Source organism: Pholis gunnellus (assembly GCF_910591455.1).
Source record: "Pholis gunnellus genome assembly, chromosome: 14".
Taxonomy (NCBI): domain Eukaryota; kingdom Metazoa; phylum Chordata; class Actinopteri; order Perciformes; family Pholidae; genus Pholis; species Pholis gunnellus.
In genome coordinates, this window is record NC_136541.1 from 19663890 (window position 1) to 19681332 (window position 17443).

The window sequence follows — 17443 nt, forward strand, 5'->3', positions numbered from 1 at the left end:
TCAGAGTGTGTGTGTGTGTGCGCGCGCGCATATGCACGTCTGTTGTGCAGCGATAGATGGCTGATTGAATACAGGGGCCATGTGGGTGTCTGTCTGTGTGTGTGAATGAGACCGGGGGGGGGGGGGGGGGCTTTAAACCTTGAAGCTGTCAGAACAGATGGGAGATGGGAAGGGCCGCAGGCTGGGAGGGATGTGATGGCTGCTGGAGGAGGATGAGTCCTGCACTGGGCTACTGCTGGAAAAAAAGGGGGCACTGAGATTTGAGGGGAACGGGTGGTAGTGTTTGTCTCCCCCCCCCCCACCGCGCGCTTTACTGGATGTGTTTTGGCTGAAGACGCAGTTTCTTGATCATTTGTCATTGGTGTAGACCGAGCGAGCAGAGAGGTGTTCAGAGACGGTCGGCGTCTGAGGAGGATGAGCCAGAGGGACTTGACGTGGAAAGAGTGTATTTGTTGTTCCTGTGGGGGTCATCTCTTTTGTTCAAAGGGTCCTCATTGTAAGAGTTAAAAATGCAAAACAACGAAGGGAGATGGACATTTGAACTGCAGTTGATGGATGGTGGGAATCCATTCAGCCACTGTGGAGATATCAATGAGCAAATTCATGAAGCCAACTTTCCGCTTGGTGCAATTACCTACAAAGAAGCGTATTTGCGCCAGGCGACGAGAATTTGCGAAATTCGCGCAAGTTGAAACATTTAACTTTTTTAGCATAGCCTAGCTATAGCCCCTCCACACACACACACACACACACACACACACACACACACACACACACACACACACACACACACAGCCTGTCGAGGAGGTGAGTGTTTGTAGCGAGCAAACGAACCTGTGCAGAGATAGAGAGCTTTAATAAATGAGAGGAGAAACAGGATGAATCCTTACAGGGGACGTGGGGTCATTGAGTTTGTTCGATGGGTATAAATGTCACAGTTACCAAAATGTAACACTCCGGAGATGTTTGGAGCAACAACCTGTTCTTTACAAGTTTTCGGAGGGAACATCTTTTGGATTAAGAGATTAAAAGAAATGTACTAAAGGCTTGTGGTGTCGGTTTTTCCTTTAATTTGCCAGCCTATCTTTACTGCTGTACCACACAACCCCGTGTGGTTGGCACTATGAAGGAGTGGCGTTTGGGAAAGTGTGTGCGGTGTAGGTGTAGGTGCAGACCTGTGGGTCAGGTCCATGAATGGAATGGAATAAAAAAAAAATCTCTTTTTCAACTTTAAAATCCACTGTAAGGTTTAACTGTCTGTCTGCCGAGGCCTGTGGTGAAGCTTTGGTTGAATAACACGGTGGTGTGTGTGTGTGTGTGTGTGTGTGTGTGTGTGTGTGTGTGTGTGTGTGTGTGTGTGTGTGTGTGTGTGTGTGTGTGTGTGCGTGTGCGTGTGCGTGTGCGCTTTGGCTCGTGGCCCGGCTCCATCTCCCCAGCTGATTAGGGGTTAATGGCCTATGAGCATGGGGAGCTCCCTGCCTCCTGATTGGCTGATTGAATTGTGTGGGCGGAGTTCCCACCAAGTGACAGATGGCGTACAACAGGGAGGAAGGGAGGTAGTGTGTGTGTGTGTGTGTATATACATCGGAGGGGGGGCCCTTTAATTACAATAGAGAGATGTACAATGGTGGTCTTTTCTCTCCTCTTTATTGTCTCCTCACACTTTTTGTGGTTTTCTCACACAAATGGAAACAACTGGTTCCCCATGCTTTCCGACGTCGCACATTGCCAAGTCCAACTCACAGGCTTCACCGTATGTTTTGATTGAGATGGAAAATAGTCCAGATGAAAAACAAATTTAAATCTTAAGTTCTCGCAAGAGAGAGAGAGAGAGAGGGGGGGGGGGGGGGGGCTGTGGTTCATGTAGTTTGCTTCTTCACTAAACTGAATCAGAATGAGGTTTTAAGCTGCTCTACGCAGCTCTATATGACTGTGCACGCACAATGAAATAACCACAAACGATACGCACTTTCTTCAGCATGACAGATGTGTGTGTGTGTGTGTGTGGGGGGGGGGGGGGTTTCAGGGCAAACATGCATACCTGCATCAGAACAGACAAAAAGACATGACCCACAAACAGGGCCGTGTGATTTCCCCCAAGGATTAGACCAGATCATTGTACTTGGCAACGCTCCCAGTTCACACACATCGCACTCCTAATTCACCTTTGTTAGAAATTCATCGCTTTTTCCAAATCAGACCAATAGCCTGGTATAGACCAGCACAAAGTGTGTGTGTGAGACAAAAAGAGAGAGATTACAGATATCTACTGTGAATATCACCGACTGGTCTGTGTCGTTTTGTCGCTGTGGCATTAAGAACAAAGCAGACAGGCTCTGAAAAGGTCGTTTCTTCACTTTGTTTACGTGTGTGTGTGTGTGTGTGTGTGTGTGTGCTTGTGTGTTTTTATGCGCCTGCAGACTGTCTGATGCAGCATCTTTTTATCAAGTGTCATTGCATCCCCATCTGCTGAAGACACAATGTCTCCCTCAGCCTTTACACACACACACACACACACACACACACACACACACACACACACACACACACACACACACACACACACACACACACACACACACACACACACACACTTCCACAGACAGAAGGAAAAGAAGGGGTACAGCCTTTGGGACGAGATACAAGTTTGAGGAAAGGGAGAAAGAAAGAAATGTAATGATCTGCGGAGTCTGTATTGAATATTGTTATTGTGAAGGCGCTCACAGTGGCTGCTGGTATACAGCTCTATATTTACAGACGGACATGAGAGTGGTGTCCAATCGATCTTCTCATTCTTAGCCAGAAAGCAAAAAAGTGTATTTCCCCAAATGAACCAACGAGCCAATCACACAAGACTCTGAAGGCGTTGTTATACGAAAAAGCCCCGCCAATGCCTAGTCTCCTAAGTCTCGCATAAGTTTTACCTACATTGTTAGGAATGACCATGTTGTGTGGGAAAATACTTGACCGAGGTGTAATTGCCAAAGAACACTAACTTCCGGATAATTAAACCCAGCTGTGTTTTACGTGTGAAACTGGAAACAGATAGAGGGGGGGGGGGAGGGGGGCAGACAGACAGACGGACTGTGAACTGTGTCTGAGCCATTTTCGGCTTGATTGAAAGTGAAAAGAGCAGTGGTGTCACCATCACATTCATGCCTGTGGTCTGAGCAACAATAGGCTTTAACCTAACAGAAGGAGAGGGGGAGAGGGGGAGAGGGGGGAGTTACTAGGTCCGAAGTCAAGGCGGAAAGACAGAGTAGCAGCCCCAGCTGTGGGAAATTCTTCATTCTCATCTGATATCAAAACTTATCTTGAGGTGGATTTCTTGGAGACAAGTGCGCCGATGACTGACGACTGGCGAGACATTATTTGGACAGCTCGGAGGAAAGACGGCTCTCAAATGTTCCCCCGACGCTTTTAAGAAATGCACTCCCTCCATTTTTCGCCTGATCCTTTTGCTCTCCGCTGTGATGATTTCAGCACTGGAAGATCAAATTTGGACTCCGTCACACGAAGCTGTGGTTAGTGAAAATTGTCTCTGCAGGTATATCCATTATGAAGACAGAGGGAAGGAATGGAAAGGCTTTTCTTCTCCCCTGACATTTCTGATATTACCGCACGCCGCGTTACTCAACGATTGGCTTGACAGGCGGACTCAGTGGGAGGGGAGAGATTTTTAACAATTTCGAAGGACTCTTCATGTCCATCACTGGCGGATGCATCGGCTTCTCTCTCCCCCTCCCTCTGCCGTCTGTTTTCTCTCTCCACCATCCTGTCACGGTCAGATGCCAGGTTTGGCTCAGTGGACCGCTTGGGTTGGTCCGTCACGTCCTTTTTGGAAATGGATTGGTCGGTTCGAGGTGCTAGGTCGGTGTGTTGATGTGTAGGTATGTCAGCTGGTCCAGTTTGTAAGTTGGTCAGTCAGTAGGTCACTTGGTGGTTTAACATGTGGCTCTGATGGTTGCTGGAGAAGTCTGTTACTCTGATGGTGGGTAGTTCAGATGGTTTTGCTACGTGCCAACCAAAAATGACGCTGCATTGCAAAAAACCGCAGGGGGGGGCTGCTTTGGCACGGGTGTGTTACTACAGGTACCAGAAAGATATGAACAGGATCCAGTAGGTCCAGGACAACAAGCCATTGTGGCCTTTTTAAAGGGCTTAAGGTCTAGATACAGATCTGATGAATGGGAGAGCTAAAAAATACTTGAACTGGGAGTACCTCAAGACTCTATCCTGGGGCCACACCGCAACGCTAATGACACTTAATGTAAGCCTGTAAATTACAGCAGGCTCGACGCAAATGAAAGTTAAGGAGCAATAATCCTGTTCGTGCAACCTCCGTACAGTGAGGTGTACAAAATTCAAATTTGAAGGAAGCCTTGATTTCATACCAGTGTATTTAAAGATCGCCGGTAGAGTAGAGACATCTGAAACAGTACCTGGAAAGAACAAGTCGGATCGGTGCGTCCCTTCTTCACATTCATTGACGTATTTTCCCCTCTACCTGTAGTAGAACAACCACACCGACACAACCGTTTGCATTCTTGCTATTTTCGGTCCAAACTCCATCTTAGTTGTTGTGTCTGCAGGTCGACGTTCGGTACTTGTATGTTGGCAGTCTGGGAGTTGTGTTGAGGTGTCGAGCTGAACAGTGGGGGTGCTGTTATGCCGGTGGGAAGTGTTGAGCTCGGTCTTGGTTCAGAACGTACTTTGGCCGGCAATCAGCTGTTGCATCGGTCCTCTTCAACCCTTCATGTGGTCGTCGGTTTCCTCCCTTATTCCCCGGTGGCTTTTGGTCTTCCATTGTCACAGGGAGAGCAGTGTGCGGTTGATAGGATCTCAGCGTGTGTGCGTGTGTGTGTGTGTGTGTGTGCTCACAACATTTGGTTTGGAAAAGCCTCATGTGGGATTTTGCCAGGGAGATGGCTTAACACTCGCTTATTAAGCTGCTTCTACCATGCTGGCCCATACCCCAGAATTTAATTGTGTGTGTGTGTGTGTGCGTGTGTGTGTGTGTGCATTGGTGTATGTTAGTTTGAGTTCTAGACATGTACTTTTTTTTTTTCAACCCATGCCCAGAATAGCCAATATCATTGCCTTCCAGTTAGCTTGCTCGCCCTCCCTTCATGTCTCTCTCTCTCTCTCCTCTCTTCTCTACTTTGAAGGCACCAGTGGGGTTGCTATGGTTTGGTGAGATACAGTAATCCAATGTGTACACAAACACCCACCCACCCACACACACACACACACACACCTCATCTCGTAAATAATTGACCTGTCACGGTGAGACGACAGGACAGAGCAGATACACTCTCCCCTCCTCTGTGCTCTGTTCTCCTCTCACATGTCTCCTATCTATTCCCCTTTATCCTCCGGAGCCTTTACTTGCCATTCTTTTTCCCTTTTACTTTTTTTGTTGTTGCACCTTTTACCTTTTTGTATTTTCAGTTCTCCTTTCCTCGTCGCGTTGTTTCATTTACTGTCTGGTCTGTACAGAATCCCTGCAGTTGATTGCGGTGCAGTGAGAGGGCTTCATTTGTCCTCCATGCTTTCATTTATTCAGTAAAAGTTTAGGTGAATTAAATTGAAACCGAAATGAGTCAAAGGTTTTAGACGCCATTTTCCCCGCCCTTTAAAAATACCACAATGGCTCTACTGCAAAGACTACAGCTGTCAGTCTGCTGATGGCCCGGCGTGCTCACGCGTTAGAGGAAATAACGAGCCAGTAGTCAATGTTCAAAGTCCATCAAGCTAATTTAACATGCCGAATCGGCCCAAACGGCTGCGTGTAATGGCCAAGCTAGAGCCAACGATGCCCGACGTACCACTGGAGGTACGAGAGATGGCTGCCCCCAGACGCTCAACAATAGCCCGACAGCTGCCAACGGCCAGCGGTTAGCTTAGTGTGCGTGGGCCCTAAAGATTAACTATGCAAAGCAGATTTCATCTCTACAGGCTACTACCCTTACTATCCTGTGTGTGTGTGTGTGTGTGTGTGTGTGTGTGGGCAGGAAATGATCACACCCTAGCAACCCCCTTTTCACTGCACACATACAAATGCGTAGAGACACAAGGAGAGAGGGGCAGGCAGAGTATCAGATGGCGCTGTGTCTCATTAAGATGCGTGTGTTTAGTACCAAAGGTTCCTTCTGTATGTTTGTAGAGGCTCACGTTACCACAGATGCTCCTTTTCTCCTCGGCAGTCTGCACACAAGAGCCGGGTGGAAGCTAACACAAAGCTAACGCCTTAACTTTAGAGAAACCCGGGGAAACGATATCAAGTACACGTGTGGATCTTGTGTCTAATGCTTTTGGAAACTTGGTTTTAAAAGCAATGGAAACCTCTGATGTTCACCTGCCGCGTTATCGTCAGGCAGGCATTAAAATGTCAGGATAGTTAAATGTGCACTCAACAGAACACTTGTTCTCTTTCTGTCACAGTGGATAATGAAACTCACTTCTCTCTTCTTCTTCCTCCCGTGTCTCTGCAGGGTTTCACCTCAGCGGCACAGTCACCGAACCCGCCACGTCGTCAGAACCCGAGGTCACCCACAAGGTGGCCATCAGCTTCGACCGATGCAAGATCACCTCCGTCACCTGCGGTTGCGGGAACAGGGACATCTTCTACTGCGCCCACGTGGTGGCGCTCTCTCTGTACCGCATTCGCAAGCCTGAGCAGGTAATAACCGCATCGACCGCCCAAACACACGTCTGCGTCAATGAACAATACCGCTGGAGTCAGCGACTTGCTCGTCTGATAAACCTCACATCAACTCACGTGTGTCTTGATACAGGTGAAGCTGCGGTTGCCCATCTCGGAGACGCTGTTCCAGATGAACCGGGATCAGCTGCAGAAGCTGGTCCAGTACCTGATCACAGCCCACCACACCGAGGTGTTGCCCACGGCCCAGAAACTGGCCGACGAGATCCTCTCCTCCAACTCTGAGATCAACCAGGTCCACGGTGAGAGGACAGGCTGAAGTTCAAGTTCGACTATGAAGTGAAAAGTCGCACGATTGTGTGATTTTTAAAGACAACTTTCACGTCTCACTTATCCCCCGAATCCCACCTAGAACTGATTTGTAATGTCATAAATGCATGGCAGTAAATAGGAGAAGCACAGCGCTTCTCTTAATTGTTGAAAAGTCAGCTTTGCCAAGCTGCTGTCCATCTTTTCGCAGCGATATCTTCACAGCGACAGGCCAGACTTAAAAGCATGCCAGCCCTACAGGCCGTCATGTGTCCGAGCCCTGATTACTCCAGCGAAGCAGCAAGGCGGGCTTCAAGAGACTCGTTTGATTTCTTAGTTCCCTCTCTCCTCAGTGACTGCCTCCTTCCAGTGGAGTGTGTTGAAGAGGGGCGGAGAAAGAAAAAGGGGGTGAATGATGAAATGGATGCAGGAGAAGGTTGAGAGAGATGTGTGGAGAAGGAAAAGGGACAGTGAGAGGAAGAGAAGGGAGGAATGGCACTCGGGGAGACGGAAAGGCGAGGAAAGATGAAAGGACCAGAGAGATGAAAAAGAATAGGAGAACCACAACAGTCCTGCATCTGGGAAAACGACAAACTAGACACATCCTCTCTCCAAACAAAAGTCTTTTTTTTTTCTGTTTCACCATTTCATCCGCCTCGCTAAATGTTGACATTCCCCAGCACTCCTGTCCAGGAAGCCCCGGCGCTGCGTTTCCCGTCTGTGTTTGACAAGGGGGATCATGGGGGTTGGAGTTCAGTCGATCCAGGAGCGAGGCTTTTCTTTGATGGAGGAATGTTGCTGTTTTGCCGTTGCGTACTCCCAGCCGGTTGGAAACACATCTCTGGGCTTTCCTCAGCTCTGCTTCCTGCTAGATCAAAGCAGCCTCCCCGCTCTGAGCACATCTACGTTTCCCCGTCGTATTGCTCAGACACACGCGCGCCCACCACGTCGACAAGAAGACAAAAATGCCGCTGGCCTTATACCCCCTCAGTGTACCATTAGCATAAATCAAGCCGCTTTTCTCAAGTGTCGAGTAGGTGCACTGTAAGTTAAATGTCAAACACATACCTGTGAGAGCAGTATCAGTGTAACAAGTCACCAGAGGTTTGGATTCATCCAGCAGGTTGTTACGATTTGGATTGCTAACTATCCATTAGAGCCGGAACAAATGTTTTCACATTTGAAGCTTTTATTGAGAGTTTTCGAATGAAATTTCGAATGGAGCTGTTGTCATATTTGCGGAGCATTTCAATGTTGATTCAGAATGTAAATGTCAACGTTATGAATGAAGCTTCTTCTTGAGCGACATGTTAGGATAGAGATAAGGGAACCATGTCTTATTGCGAGTGAGGCTGTCTGAAGGTAAACTCTATTCTGTGTATTCTTTTTGTTGTTAATGTGTGTGTGTGTGTGTATTCCCAGGTGCTCCGGACCCGACTGCAGGCGCCAGCATTGACGATGACAACTGCTGGCATCTGGACGAGGATCAAGTCAGGGAGCAGGTCAAACAGTTTCTCTCACAGGGAGGATACTACGGCTCTGGGAAGCAGCTCAACTCCATGTTCGCTAAGGTATACATCACCACTTCCTGTGTCTGCTGCTTTGTGTGGCTGGGATCTATGTATCGCTTGATATTATCATACTCAACATCGCAACGCTGATAAGTCAAATCAGTGTTTATTTATCTGAACGCACCAATGACCAGTTAGAGACTACACTATGTTACTTTAGTATGAAACACCACTAGTGAAAACAAAGAGGTTCTAAATTCATTTCACTCAAAAGGATATTGTTTTGAAGAGAGTCTTTGTTACATTTCTTGTAACAACCACTTTTGAACTTTGACATATTTTAAAGGGGTACCTCAGTAAGTTAGTATTGCACTTTGGAGGACTCATAAAAGAAAGAACATGGATGCAGCAGACGCTGAGATATCCTGATTAGAAGTCCCTAATATGGATCAAGCTCAAGCCTACAACTCCCATAATGCATCTCTAAGTGTCTGGTGTCACCCTTACCAGCTTGATGAATTCAAACCCCACACTTTCAGTTTGTAACACTTTCTGTTAAAATGAATAAAAATAAACTGGTATATCTATATATCATTTAGTCTGAATATCTTCTTTCCTATTTCCCTCCATATTGAACCCACCACTTATCTCTATAAAGGATGATTTCCACATTGAGAGAATGGCACAAAGAATCGAGGCACCTGCGGGTCACAAGAGCATCTAAAGACTTCTTTGACTGTATTATTCAAACTCAAGGCATTAACCGGTCTTGAATACGGTTGAATGTTGCTTTGCAAATCCTCAAAGTCAATGTAGAGGATTCATAAATGCATCAGCCCATCTGACTTCATGTTCAACAAGTATACAAGTATTCATCAAGTATATTTTATGATATGCGTGTTGCCAGAAATCACGCTTTTGTCTTATCAATTCACTCTGATTTTAAATAAGATGTTCACGTGTATCATATATATATATATATATATATACAGGCGCACGCTTCTACCATCCAGAAGTGTTAAAGGAACAGTTTGACATTTCAGGAATATCTGTCCGTTCAATATGAAGCTAGAGCCAGGGCGGGCGCTGAGCTTAGCTTAGCTTAGCTTAGCAACATGTGAAAACAGCTAGTCTGGCTTTGTCCAAAGGTAACAAAAAAAATCTCCCTTTTCAAAGCTTACAAAACCGAAAAGGTAGGCCTTGTTTCTGATGCGCCTGCTCTGCCCGTTAGCGTCTGTGTGTGTTTACCTTTAACCTGGTGGAAGGAGTCTCGTGAATTACATGCAGTGACTAAGCCTGCACTGTCCGGGTCTTTCCAGGTCAGGGAGATGCTACGAATGCGGGACTCCAACGGCGCCCGAATGCTGACGCTCATAACGGAACAGTTTATGGCAGACCCCCGGCTGTCGCTATGGAGACAACAGGGCACCGGCATGACGGATAAGTGTCGGCAGCTCTGGGATGAGCTAGGTAAGAACGCTCAGGGAAACGACAGAAAGACCCATTATCTGTGGGGAGATCTTCACTGTACGGGAGCCTGCACGGACAATTGAGGGACATTCAACTCTACTGTGTTTTGGAGGGGAGAGGGAGACACACCTGTGTTTATGAGTTTTTCAAGACTGCCAGTCAGCTTGTTTGTCCATCGGTCACTGCAGGTCGGACGGCCAGGCCGACATAAGTGTCGGACAAATCGTCCGTCACCGTGTCGCATAACCGTTCATCCGGTCAGTAAGCTGTTTGGTCATGCAGTCAGTGGCTTCTTCTTCTTCTTCCTCCTCCTGCTCGATCCTCTCCTCCCCTCTCGCTCCCGACACAGAGTGAATGATAAAGGCTGCCGATCAATACAGCTGCTCAGCTTCTCTGCAATCAATCTCAGCATTTAGGAGGTCAATGGGAGCACTTCCTGGGTGAGCGAGGGAGATCATGACACAGACACAGACAGGGGTGGCAGCCAGACGGTCGGGGTTTGCTGCCGGATCATTTTCCACAGAGACGTAGACAGCTGACCCAAGGTTGAGGTCTGCGTATGGAGAGCGGAGAGAGTTTAGTGCAGAGTTTAGTTTTTCAGCTTTTCAGTCATAAAAAAACACGACTAAATGCATATCTTATCTACAAATAGTGGATAAGGTATGCATTTCCCCCCCGCTGTATTGTCCTGTGCTGGGGTTTCTGATTCAGCCTTGGTAAGCTTTATTCAGTAATAGATCAATTATTTGGTCTGTGATATTTTTGAATATAATATAATATAATAACGTTCCCAGAGCCCGCGGTGCGTCTTCAAATTGCTTATTCTGTTCAATCAGCGGTACAAAAACCTAAAGATATTCAATTTAATGTCGTATATAACATAGAAAATCCTTAAATCCTCACAATTGACAAGCTTGAACAAGAGAATATTTTTGAAATATGACTAACCGAATATATGATGAAAATCAAGTCATCAAAGTAAGTCTAGTTTGTTGTTGTTTTGTGTTTAAAGCTGCCAATTCCCAACATTTGTGCTCCAGTATGTTTATTGTACAGATTATTATTTATCGTATGACATTCAGTTTCATGTACACAACTGTACATGTATGAATTTGTTATTAGTACATGTAGAGATTCTGTCTAAAACTGTCTTGGAGTCCTTTGTTTTAGGACTGAAATCAGTTGGTCAGGAGTGACATCATTGTCAGGTTCCTCTTGTTGGAGCGAGGGAGTTTAGAAAGGCTAAACGGGCTTTATTTTCCTAAAAGATTATTCCTAATGGTCCGGAGTTTCCGAGCTTAGAGGAAAAGAAAAGTAAAGAATTCAACTGCTTCCTTTTGTATCCCGACCTCTGACCGCCCTCCTTTCCCCAGGTGCATTGTGGGTGTGCGTGGTGCTCAACCCCCACTGTAAGAGCGAGGAGAAGAGCGGCTGGCTGAAGCAGCTGAAGAAGTGGGGCGACCTGGACGTCTGCCCGCTGGAGGACGGCAACTACGGCAGCGAGCTTCCAAACATCACCAACGCTCTTCCGCAGAGCAACCTGGCACAGGGTCAGCACAAACACATGAATACACACCGCGATTGAGCTGAACTCGAACACCGGGACTCTCGGACAAATGAGATGCGACGACAATGCCGCTATCCGTGACTTGAGTATGTGTGTTTTTTTTCCTCAGACTCTCTGTCCAGGCCGAGGAGGTCGGTGTTCAGCCGGGCCGTCGAGGCCTGCGACCTCCACTGGCAGGACAGCCACCTCCAGAGGATCATCAGCAGTGACCACTACATGTCTCCGTCCTACCAGCGAGAGGGGGAGAGCCTGCTGTTCAACCCACAGGGCCTGCCGCTCTGGCTAGGTGAGCCACATTTCACTCCTCAGGAAGCCTGCGTCCTTGTTTGGACTCGACATGAGCGAGGACACCTCAATGTAACTGAAATGATCAGCAGTAATTCATCACTCATTTCCAGGAATAAATGATTGTATTCACCTGTTGTGTCATATTTAGACAAATAATATGTTTATTTACGCTCTGAGCAACACTCAACTGCTTTCTGCATTACAACAATAGAGAAAAACGTCACTTTCAGGAAGAGCGTCTGTGTTTCTGTGGCACTTCCATACACACACACAATCTCTAATGCCACTGTAAGCCGAACCAACACACACACACACACACACACACACACACAGTAATTCTGCTGATATTGAGGCCAGTATCTGCAGTAAGCAGCTTCCAGCTAAGATCTGTCAGATTTTGCAACTTAAGCCAGCTATCAGACGCACACTGGCGTTCTGCTGAGACTGCACTGTGTGTGTCTCTCTGTGTGTGTGTTTACTGACTACATCCTTTGCCCAACATTTTGTGTGTGTTTGGAATGAAAAGTGCCAGGCCTGTGACTGTGCAGCGTGTGTGTGTGTGTGTAGCTGTCCTGACTCCACCTTGTCTCACACACAGACCACGTCCCGACGGCATGCGCTCGCGTCGACGCCCTGCGTTCCCACGGCTACTCCAGGGAAGCACTGCGATTGGCCGTGGCCATCATCAACACACTCCGCCTCCAGCAGCAGAGACAGATGGACATCTACAAACACCAAAAGAAAGGTAACACACACACACATACACATATAGTGTTGTAATTGTTTTGTGTTGAAATGTAATTATAAATTCTCTTTTCTCTCTCGCTCTCGTCGTCTCAGAGCTTCTCCAGAGGGGCGTGACTTCCACCACCAACCTGGAAGGCTGGGTAGGTCATCCCTTAGACCCGATCGGCTGTCTGTTCACCACACTCACCGAAACCTGCCGCGTGGACGACGACAACACGATGGACACAGGAGGTATGAAGATATGCTGCTGTTTCTCCTTTTACTCTCTCTGGGAATTATCATGAGAAACATCACGACTCTGACAAAACACAGTCAGACTTGTATTGACACTGACATTACTGTGTACTTTATTAAAGGGCGAGTTTCGACTACTCTTGTCCTGCAGTGTCTTTTGCTTGCAGACCAACAAACAAACGTTTTCTAACGTGCTTCTGGTCTTTATAGAAGTTCATGAGAGGGCTCGTCATGAGTCGAGGTTCAGACATGGAAAGTATTCAGTGTCGTGGATTCACTTTCCTCTGTACAGGCTCAAGAGCTGAGTCACTCGAATGTATAGTTTAACTTTCAATTCATGTGTTTTACATTGAAATTACATTTTGACACTGCTCTTTACCGTGACATGGAGAGCAAAGCTGAGAACAAGCTTCACCTGCCATGCCGCCTCCATTATGAGCAGTCATTAGTAATGAGTGCTGCTCAGAGCGGCAGCAACCTAACAATGTATAGGGGCAGCAAATGAGAGGAAGAGGCAGCAATGTTTAATGTTCTCAGAAAAATATTATTCAGCCATGTCGAATGACTTATTACTTTAAAAGTATTAGTTGTCGCCACACGTTGTTTCCCAGGTATTCTCGCGAAACACGGACTCGACCACAAACCTCCTCTCACACAATGCGAGGGCCAAAGAGCTCATTGGCCAAACGCGAGGTAGAAGCCCTCGCGCACTTCATCCGCTGATGCAGCAGCAGCAGCAGCAGCAGCAGCAGCAGCAGTAACCCGTTAGACAACAGACTCCACGTTCCTATATCTACGGGTAGCAGCGCTATTGTGCTGCAGACGTAACCATAAACTAGCCCAGCATGAATGGACCGTGCTGGAACATCCCGCTCATTTAGACCACACTCCTGGTGTGTGTGTGTGTGTGTGTGTGTGTGTGTGTGTGTGTGTGTGTGTTTTTTTGTGTGTTTTTTTGTGTGTGTGTGTGTGTGTGTGTGGTATGTATAGAATCCATCACCATTTTGCATTTCACACCCCGCCCAGGGCCTTTTTTTTCCCACCAGGGGCCATTGCAACAGAGCAGAATAGGGGTTGTTTTTTCCCATTGTTACCAGGCTACAGGGAACTATTGTTAATCCAAACAATGCTGACCACTGGCACACTCATTGGTGCGAGTGTGTGTGTTTGTGTTGGTGATAGAAGGAATGATTGTCTTATGTTGTTTTGGGAATTTGAGAAGAGTGGTATGACTGTTTAGTGTGTGTGTGTGTGTGTGGCCTGGTCATCGTACTATATTTCCCTCTGGAAGACAGCTGGAAACATCTGTTAATAGACATGAGAGGGGGGGGGGGGTTGCCTGGGGGGAGGGTGGCAGACCTTGTGTCGACCAATGAAAATGCAGTTGTCCCCTCTGATCTTTTCAAATCAACCAATGAGTCAACAGCCCATGGCCGAAAAATAAACAAACACAAATGAGTTAACACTGGGGTTAAGCCTGTGAAATTCAGTTTCCCCTTTTCCCTAGATGTCTACACACACACATCCGTAGAATAAACAGGATTGAGGGGATCTATTGCTCGGAGGGGATTTAAGCAGAATGATGGGATTGGGGGGGGGGGGGGGAACAAACGGGCACCAATCAACAGCTGAGACTCTCGAAGCATCTGTTCTCACTTATGGCTGTCGAGCATCCGTTGTAGGCTTAGCGGCCATTTCAGATCAGTGATCCCGGTCCATCATGGATGCTGTATTTATTTGTCACACAAGTTTTCAGCTTTTTTCCGACATGCTGCAGTATTCACGAGGTCTCAATAAACGCAACACGCGCAGGCCTATATGTACTTTGTAACCGTTCGTCTGGCCACGCAGCACTCCGTCCCGAACTCAACTGCACTGGAAGCAATAGAGGCGGGAAAAAAAACCTCTCTGTCCTTTTTTGTATTGCCAAAATGCAAAGAATGCTAACATGAGGCTGTGTTCGTGTTATCTTGCTGAGCCGTGGTGGAAGGATACGTCCTGGTAGTGGATGTCCTGTAGGTCTGACCACCGGGACGTAAGCTACGTATTAGCTTCAGTGAACTGCAGATTGGGTGGTAAAAGAAAAGGATTTTTTTGCACAATTTGGGTGAATTTTCTGCCATGTAGAGCTAGGCCAAACGCCTCAGCCCGTTCCTCTCATTGGCATTGACAAGGCAGCAGAATCAGCTTGACACACAATGACTGAAAACAAATAGCATTTCAGTTCATCAAAGCCAGACTTTCGTTCCAATTGAGATTTGAACGCATCTCTGCTCGAGTCACTAAATTGTTCCATTTCTTTCCTCCCGTCCTTCCTCTCAGAAGGCGACCCCAGGCCTCCGGTCTACCACCACGTACCAGTGTGGGGCAGTCCTGACGGAGGGGAGTCCTACCTGACTTTGGCCTTAGAGGTGGCTCTGATGGGTATGGGCCAGCAGAGGATAATGCCCGAGGGCCTCTACGCTCAGGATAAGGTACGGTAGTGCTGAAGAAACACACCGTTGTGTGACGAATGCGTAGTAATAATCCATTTAAACATAATCTAGATTTTACTCCGTAATGCTAGGCTGCTTGCATTGGGTAACTTAACTGCATTTGTTGTTTGCTGCGCATTAAAACAAGCGATGTGAATTGGCCTGGTGTAGACAATGTCTCCGTAATAGAGCATCATTATAATTAAATGTCTCTGCAAAGCAATTGCCGTGCAAAAAAAAGAGAGGAAAGGTCACAGCATTGTGTTTAATGAAAAACGAGCCAAAGTCAGTAAGTTGACTTTGAATCAAAATGAATCCAGGGAACATTTATTTATGTGCATTGTAATCTGCTTTAAAATGTGCCACGGACCTTTCTTAATGTCATGGGAATCAGCAGCAATATGAATGTGTTAGGCCAGGGGTAACGTTTATTTGCAGAAAATCACAAATCACTTTCAACAGCAAGACGATCCAAAGGCATGAAGAAAAAGAGAGGCAGCATAAGAGCATACACATAGAATTTCAAAAGAATTTAAATTTCAAGCAAGACTTGCATTTAGAACCCAAAGGACCTCTTCGTGGTGGGATAGATTAACTCTGTCATGTGTACTGTAACAGCAGACACACACAGATGAGAGAGCATCCTCGTGGTCCTTTTTAACAGCTCCAACTCAAAACCCCCTCTTAAGAAAGTATTTAAACCTTTAAACCAGCGTGCTATGTTATTTTCTCTCACTAAACGGTTCTAAATCATGGTTCTGGAACTATGTATCCTTGAACTAAAAATAACAAGATCTCATTGACACCATTGATATGAAATTATCCAATTATTCCTCAAGTTGTGTGGATTTTTTTGTACGATCACAGTGAATAAAACTGTGTGAATTGCGTTACAGGTTTGTCGAAACGAGGAGCAGATTGTCGTAAAGCTTCAGGAACTGGAGCTGGATGACCTTCTGGTCCAGACTCTTCGGAAACAGGCCATACAGCTGCTGGAAGGTACAGAGCCAACGCCTTTCGCACGCCACGGTCTTTCACATTGTTGAGGAGAAAAATAACCGTCTCTCTCTCTCTCTCTCTCTCTCTCTCTCTCTCTCTCTCTCTCTCTCTCTCTCTCTCTCTCTCTCTCTCTCTCTCTCTTTGGTCCAGCCGGTCCGTTCAGCGGCCTCGGTGAGGTCATCCACAGGGAGAGTGTCCCCATGCACACCTTTGCCAAGTACCTCTTCTCTGCCCTGCTGCCGCACGACGCCGACCTGGCGTACAAGGTGGCTCTTCGCGCCATGAGGTCAGTTGGCAAAACAATGCAAAGTATAAAGTATATTTAGCTGCCGGCTTATGAGGTCAATAAGCCCGCTACAAATCCTTCATGAGGGTTATGATGTTGTTTTGTAGAAATAGTTTCAGACAGCTTTAGGGGCATTTTGGAGCCTCTAGCACAGGGGTCTCAAACTCAATTTACCTGGGGGCCACTGGAGCTAGGGTCTGGGTGAGGCTGGGCCGCATCAGGTTTTCAACAAAAAAAACGCATTTATTAAAAACAGAAAAAAAAAGAAAAAAAAACTGTCTTCAATGCTTTTGCTTCTGCTATACCCTACACTTTTTCAGTGCTTTGGTTCCGGTTTTCCACAAGAAAAGCTCTGATAAAACATTCCACTGTTCTCAAATATCTTAATTTTTAATTTTCTACACAAAATAAGATGAAAAAATAAATAAACAAATAAAGAATAAAGAAAATAAATCAATCAATCAGTAATAAATAAATAAAATAATAATAAAACAGCAAATAAGAAAAACTTAAGAAACCACATATAGTTGGTGGGTAGAGAAATTATTTTTTTTCAGATTCAAATTAACAGTATTAACAGTTATTTAACCTTTAACATGAACATTAATGAAACTTTCAACATGAGCTGTTCTGAACATGGCTTCTCTTGCCTACTTTTGGCTAGAGGTCTGGCAGCGCTTCCTCTTGCATAGCCGAGCCACATTTGGCTTGAGGGAGGAAGCAATTGAGACCCTCAGTAGACTTTGAAGATGCTCATCAGTAAGTCTGGTCCTGTACTTGGACTTATTGAAGTTCAAGGTGGAGAAGAGCTTTTCACACAAGTACGTGCTCCCAAAAAGGCACATGGTCCGCTTGAACATTCTGGAAAGCTCAGGGAAGCTGGGAGTCAATTCT

At 46.4% G+C, this 17443-nt stretch overlaps 1 protein-coding gene across 2 annotated transcripts in view; it reads left to right on the forward strand.

The window, feature by feature from the left end:
• The window catches only part of zswim5 (zinc finger, SWIM-type containing 5), a gene marked incomplete at its 5' end in the record, with an annotated part of 59160 nt that overhangs the window by 34728 nt on the left and 6989 nt on the right, over nucleotides 1–17443 (forward strand). The window contains 11 exons of one of the 2 annotated variants that reach the window (XM_079172828.1): nucleotides 6495–6682; nucleotides 6798–6966; nucleotides 8396–8544; nucleotides 9804–9954; nucleotides 11328–11504; nucleotides 11631–11807; nucleotides 12408–12554; nucleotides 12650–12787; nucleotides 15113–15264; nucleotides 16161–16263; nucleotides 16414–16549. In XM_079172828.1, coding sequence (XP_079028954.1) covers nucleotides 6495–6682; nucleotides 6798–6966; nucleotides 8396–8544; nucleotides 9804–9954; nucleotides 11328–11504; nucleotides 11631–11807; nucleotides 12408–12554; nucleotides 12650–12787; nucleotides 15113–15264; nucleotides 16161–16263; nucleotides 16414–16549 — 1687 coding nt within the window. Of the gene's footprint in view, nucleotides 1–6494; nucleotides 6683–6797; nucleotides 6967–8395; nucleotides 8545–9803; nucleotides 9955–11327; nucleotides 11505–11630; nucleotides 11808–12407; nucleotides 12581–12615; nucleotides 12788–15112; nucleotides 15265–16160; nucleotides 16264–16413; nucleotides 16550–17443 lie in introns of both variants that reach the window. The other variant, XM_079172827.1, reaches the window with a different exon arrangement.